Source organism: Quercus suber, unplaced genomic scaffold, assembly GCF_002906115.3.
Source record: "Quercus suber isolate HL8 unplaced genomic scaffold, Cork oak 2.0 scaffold_232, whole genome shotgun sequence".
Lineage (NCBI taxonomy): Eukaryota > Viridiplantae > Streptophyta > Magnoliopsida > Fagales > Fagaceae > Quercus > Quercus suber.
This window is the reverse complement of record NW_027069689.1, coordinates 957,862-964,060: the sequence shown is the minus strand read 5'-3', so window position 1 is coordinate 964,060 and position 6,199 is coordinate 957,862. Positions and strand designations below refer to the sequence as shown.

At 32.7% G+C, this 6,199-nt stretch overlaps 1 protein-coding gene across 1 annotated transcript; it reads left to right on the top strand.

Moving 5' to 3' along the window:
* The first annotated feature begins 1,159 nt into the window (after positions 1-1,159).
* LOC136070413 (putative F-box protein At4g05475) lies at positions 1,160-5,270 on the top strand. Its single transcript, XM_065780324.1, has 4 exons — positions 1,160-1,728; positions 1,885-1,909; positions 3,472-3,926; positions 4,632-5,270. The coding sequence occupies exons 1-4, from the start codon at positions 1,310-1,312 to the stop codon at positions 5,056-5,058; spliced, it is 1,326 nt and encodes a 441-aa protein (XP_065636396.1). The 5' UTR covers positions 1,160-1,309; the 3' UTR covers positions 5,059-5,270.
* Positions 5,271-6,199: the final 929 nt, after the last annotated feature.

Genomic DNA, 6,199 nt, shown 5'->3' with positions numbered 1-6,199 from the left:
ATCCAATAATATTAAAAAAAAAAAAATGTACTCTCATTCCACAGAACACATATAACATGTTACTGGTTTAAGCTAAACTCCGACAGGTCCTCCTTGGGTAATCCGGGCAAAGCTGGTGGTGGTGGTATTATTAGAAACTCCATTGGAAATTGGGTGCGTGGTTATGCTTGAGCTATTGGCCATACCACAATTGTGGCGGTAGAACTATGGGCCTAAGGGATGTTTATGCATTGATTTGAACTTGACTAATGTGTTGATTGAAATGGATGTGAAGATTGTGGTGGACCTGCTACTGAAAGGTGATGAGATAACCCATGGTAATGATGTTCTTATTGCTGATTGCAAAGAGGGATAAAAGAAAATTCCGAGAGTCTGAATTCTACACTGTTATAGAAAAGTAAATAAATGTGCTGATGCTCTTGCTAGGAGAGGTGCCTTGCTTTTACAAGATTTTGTAATTTTCCATTCACCACCCCCCCCCCAATAAATGTGCCGATGCTCTTGCTAGGAGAGGTGCCTTGCTTTTACAAGATTTTGTAATTTTCCATTGACCACCACCACTCCTCCCCCCCCGATGTTGCTCTCTTAGTTGGTCTTGATGCTATGGGAACCATGTATGTATGGTCCCAAGCTGTTGTTTCTGCCGTTTCTTAGTTAATCTTGATTGCCCTGTTTACCAAAAAAAATAAAAAATATATATATATATATATATAACATGTTATAGTATGTTTAAATTATTATTTAAAGCCCAATTAATAAAAAATGGACCGAATGGACTGAAGTAGTCTGAACGGACCAAATTAAACTGAAGTAGATTGAAATAAACCGAATGGACCGAATTAGACTGAAATAGACTGATTGGACCGAAGTGAACTTAATGGGCCGTAATGGACTGAATGGACCAAAGTTGACCAAAATGGACCGAAATAGACCAAATAGATTGACTACGCCAATAGTTTTTTTTTTAATCGTACTTATCAAAAAATAATAAGTGGAGATTCAATTCAATAAGTGAGGAAGAAATCTATATAAGTGTTTTTTGAATTAAATAATTTAGAGGTTTTTTTTTTTAATAAAAATAAATAAAAGAAAGGGAAAGACCTATATAAGCGTTAGACACATTTAAATAGAACACGAACAGGCTTCACGCCGTGTAGATGCAGTGCACTGCGTATCATCGTGTTTAACACGAACACAAGAGTTCAGTTATGTTACGACGGTTACAATTCATAATCCGAATAGTCTCGTACCATCCTATATATATATATACTAGCATCTAAGCACGTGTTCAAAGAAAAACCAATCAATCATGGGGAAGAGGAAGAGGAAGAGGAATAGGAATAGGAGTGGGAGATACTACCCATCAAAGAAGAAGATGGGGAATAGGAGATGGGAGGAGTTGAACCAAGATTGCTTGGTTGAAGTGCTTAGAAAATTAGACATTGAATCCTTGTTAACCAACATTCCTTTGGTGTGTAAGTCTTGGTACAAAGCCTCTTTGGACCCCAAGTGTTGGAAGTGCCTTAATTTTCACGAACTCGCATCTTCACCTTATCTACGCCCACCCTACAATTCACCTTTCTTCGATGACTTCAACATTCTAAACGGGAACAATGACTTAACCAATGCGTTCATAAAATTTGTGGTTGATCGCAGTCAAAGATGTGCCACTACGCTTGTGATTGCTGGCTTCTTCACTCAACAGTCCTTGGAATATGTCTCCCAAGAGTAATACTATCTTTTTTCCTTATATTCATGCTTTTTTTCCCCATCTCTTTTAATAAATATATTAGCCTCTTCACATATGTTTAAATGATCTTCTTTTCACTAAATTGAAAGGCAAAACTTGAAGACAATTCCTTAATACTATGTATTGTATCTTAGGTTTTCAATTGAATTCAACTACATGGTTTTTATGTTATTTTTCAAGAAAAATTGAACTCAACTATGTGGTTGTATTGATTAAAATTTATGCTTTCTATTATTTGAAAAAATGTTGAACTTAGTTTAATAACTTAAATTTCAATAAACAACTTACTTTGTACTTAATTTTTACATAAGTTATACTTCCGTGTTTAAATATGTGTTATAGACTATTAGTTTTATGGAATTGGATTTTTTTTTTAATTTAGTTTTTTTTATAACTATTTTATAAAATATTTTTATTTTGAGAATGTTGCAATTTTATTTGAGTGTATGTGGGGTTCTTACTGGGGTAGAATTTGATGACATTAATATTTAAATATCTCAATTTACCTTAATGTTATTAGTTTATCTTATTGTTAAATCTGTTTCAATTAAATAATAGGATTACTTTTGTTTTAAAACCTGTTTCAATTGATGTGTGTATTTATATAGTGAAATGCACTCCCTTTTTTTTTTTTTTTTTTTNTGTTCATACCAAAAAAAAAAAAAAAAAATGATAACGTCTCGTCCTGTTGCTGAATGTTGATAGTTACCCAACTTACCCTTCCAAAAATCTAACCAACCGACCAACCAACCCCTGAGCTCTCTTTTCCTCTCTCTCTCTCTCTCTTTTTCTGTTCTCACTGCCCAACCCCACAACCTGTAAGAAAAAGAAACACTATATTATATATAAAACACACACAAATTAATACTATAATATAATTAAAAAATACAAACAACAAAAGCCGCAGAATAATAACAATCTAAAACTGTTGGACTGCACAACAGTTTCCCTGTCTCACGGCGATATAATCTTTCTTAAGATTTTGTAATTTTCCATTGACCACCACCACTCCTCCCCCCCCGATGTTGCTCTCTTAGTTGGTCTTGATGCTATGGGAACCATGTATGTATGGTCCCAAGCTGTTGTTTCTGCCGTTTCTTAGTTAATCTTGATTGCCCTGTTTACCAAAAAAAATAAAAAATATATATATATATATATATAACATGTTATAGTATGTTTAAATTATTATTTAAAGCCCAATTAATAAAAAATGGACCGAATGGACTGAAGTAGTCTGAACGGACCAAATTAAACTGAAGTAGATTGAAATAAACCGAATGGACCGAATTAGACTGAAATAGACTGATTGGACCGAAGTGAACTTAATGGGCCGTAATGGACTGAATGGACCAAAGTTGACCAAAATGGACCGAAATAGACCAAATAGATTGACTACGCCAATAGTTTTTTTTTTAATCGTACTTATCAAAAAATAATAAGTGGAGATTCAATTCAATAAGTGAGGAAGAAATCTATATAAGTGTTTTTTGAATTAAATAATTTAGAGGTTTTTTTTTTTAATAAAAATAAATAAAAGAAAGGGAAAGACCTATATAAGCGTTAGACACATTTAAATAGAACACGAACAGGCTTCACGCCGTGTAGATGCAGTGCACTGCGTATCATCGTGTTTAACACGAACACAAGAGTTCAGTTATGTTACGACGGTTACAATTCATAATCCGAATAGTCTCGTACCATCCTATATATATATATACTAGCATCTAAGCACGTGTTCAAAGAAAAACCAATCAATCATGGGGAAGAGGAAGAGGAAGAGGAATAGGAATAGGAGTGGGAGATACTACCCATCAAAGAAGAAGATGGGGAATAGGAGATGGGAGGAGTTGAACCAAGATTGCTTGGTTGAAGTGCTTAGAAAATTAGACATTGAATCCTTGTTAACCAACATTCCTTTGGTGTGTAAGTCTTGGTACAAAGCCTCTTTGGACCCCAAGTGTTGGAAGTGCCTTAATTTTCACGAACTCGCATCTTCACCTTATCTACGCCCACCCTACAATTCACCTTTCTTCGATGACTTCAACATTCTAAACGGGAACAATGACTTAACCAATGCGTTCATAAAATTTGTGGTTGATCGCAGTCAAAGATGTGCCACTACGCTTGTGATTGCTGGCTTCTTCACTCAACAGTCCTTGGAATATGTCTCCCAAGAGTAATACTATCTTTTTTCCTTATATTCATGCTTTTTTTCCCCATCTCTTTTAATAAATATATTAGCCTCTTCACATATGTTTAAATGATCTTCTTTTCACTAAATTGAAAGGCAAAACTTGAAGACAATTCCTTAATACTATGTATTGTATCTTAGGTTTTCAATTGAATTCAACTACATGGTTTTTATGTTATTTTTCAAGAAAAATTGAACTCAACTATGTGGTTGTATTGATTAAAATTTATGCTTTCTATTATTTGAAAAAATGTTGAACTTAGTTTAATAACTTAAATTTCAATAAACAACTTACTTTGTACTTAATTTTTACATAAGTTATACTTCCGTGTTTAAATATGTGTTATAGACTATTAGTTTTATGGAATTGGATTTTTTTTTTAATTTAGTTTTTTTTATAACTATTTTATAAAATATTTTTATTTTGAGAATGTTGCAATTTTATTTGAGTGTATGTGGGGTTCTTACTGGGGTAGAATTTGATGACATTAATATTTAAATATCTCAATTTACCTTAATGTTATTAGTTTATCTTATTGTTAAATCTGTTTCAATTAAATAATAGGATTACTTTTGTTTTAAAACCTGTTTCAATTGATGTGTGTATTTATATAGTGAAATGCACTCCCTTTAAAAAAAAAAAAAAAAAAAACAATAAACATATTCTCTAAGATGAAAAATTATTAGCAGGTGCCCAGAATTGAAGTGCCTTAATATACCGATGGAGTTTATGTTTGGGGACGAGGGGCAGCATCTCTCTAAATTTATAGGCAGTTGGGAGAATTTAGAGTTGTTATCTATTGAAATTTGCTATTATCTTGATCAGATTTTGACCCCAATCAGCACTCATTGCCATAAGTTTCAGGCGTTATGTTGCCGTGAAATCCAAATTAGAGATGAAGATGCAATGGCCATAGTCAAATTAGAACAAAAAATCAAGTACTTGAGATTAAGTAGTTGTCTCTTGTCCCGTGAGAATGTTGTGATGATTTTAAAGGGCTGCAGACACCTTGAGCTCTTGATTATGAGGTACTGCAGTGGATTTAATGTAGATGATGAGATATTGAAACTTGCTTCTCATATCAAGACTTTTGATTATCAAGGAACCTATGCTTGAAGATTGTTGTTGATGAAGACCTGTGTGCAGGCACTTGAAGACGTGGATTACTTCTAGTTTGTACCAACCAACAATTTGTTTTTGTTTTTGCTGTTGTTTTTTCCCCCCTTATTATGGTTTATGGTGATGTTTGTTAATTTGGTTGTTGTATGTTTCTATCTCTATTTAGTTACTATTGTTTAATTATCACCGTCAATATATCATGTTTATTAGATTCTTGATCTCAAAATCTTACAAGTCTACCATCTAATAAATGGCTCAAAATGATTATCAATAGTCTGACTAAAATCTAAATTACGTATGAATAGAATAGCTAATAGTAATCTAGTATCATAGTGCTACATTATTATTTGTAATTTCAATAGGTTTTTGAACTTAAATGATGCTTAATCTTACAATATGATCTTGTTGATCATTCCTCTGTTTTTATGTAGGATCTTAATTTTAACAACCTTATAGTATATACCACGTTCTATGGGATATCAAGGTTTTCTAGAGTAGTTCTCCGTTTAATATGTTTCTTATTCATTCTTACAACAATTGTATTTGCTTTATTGATCCTTCTGTCATTTGTTGTTCTTCCAAAAAAAAGTTTATTATGGAATTAATTATCCTTTCTGTCTGATAAAGTAGAAACAGAAGATGACACAACATAGCCTTTAGGAAAAAGATTGTGGAAATTGGGTGCCCTAGTGAATGCTAAGCATGTCCCTATTAGCATATAAATTTGTTTTACACGTTCTGTGTCATGCCAAATCTCTTTAAATGTGTTTCACTTTTTGAAATACTTTACAAGATGGAGTGCTTGGCAATTTGGAAGAATTCATTGGTGCTTACCACCACTATGATAGCAAGTGATAAGGTCAAGTTTGCATAATGCAAAAGTAACATGTTTTCTAGGCAGTATTTGTAGACTTACCTTTCTTCTTTATAAAGTCTAATTTATAATCAAGAATTATGAAATGGTCAAAAGTTGGAACAGTAGAGTTGAAACATTTGATCAACTTTCTCTAGTTTTGGTATTGCTGCAATTGTCTATTAGTAGCTTTGCCCATTTAGTTTTTTCTTCTTGTTAACGTTTAGCATATTTTGTACGTGATTATGTAGATTTATTTATAATTAGCATTCCTCTTGATAGCGG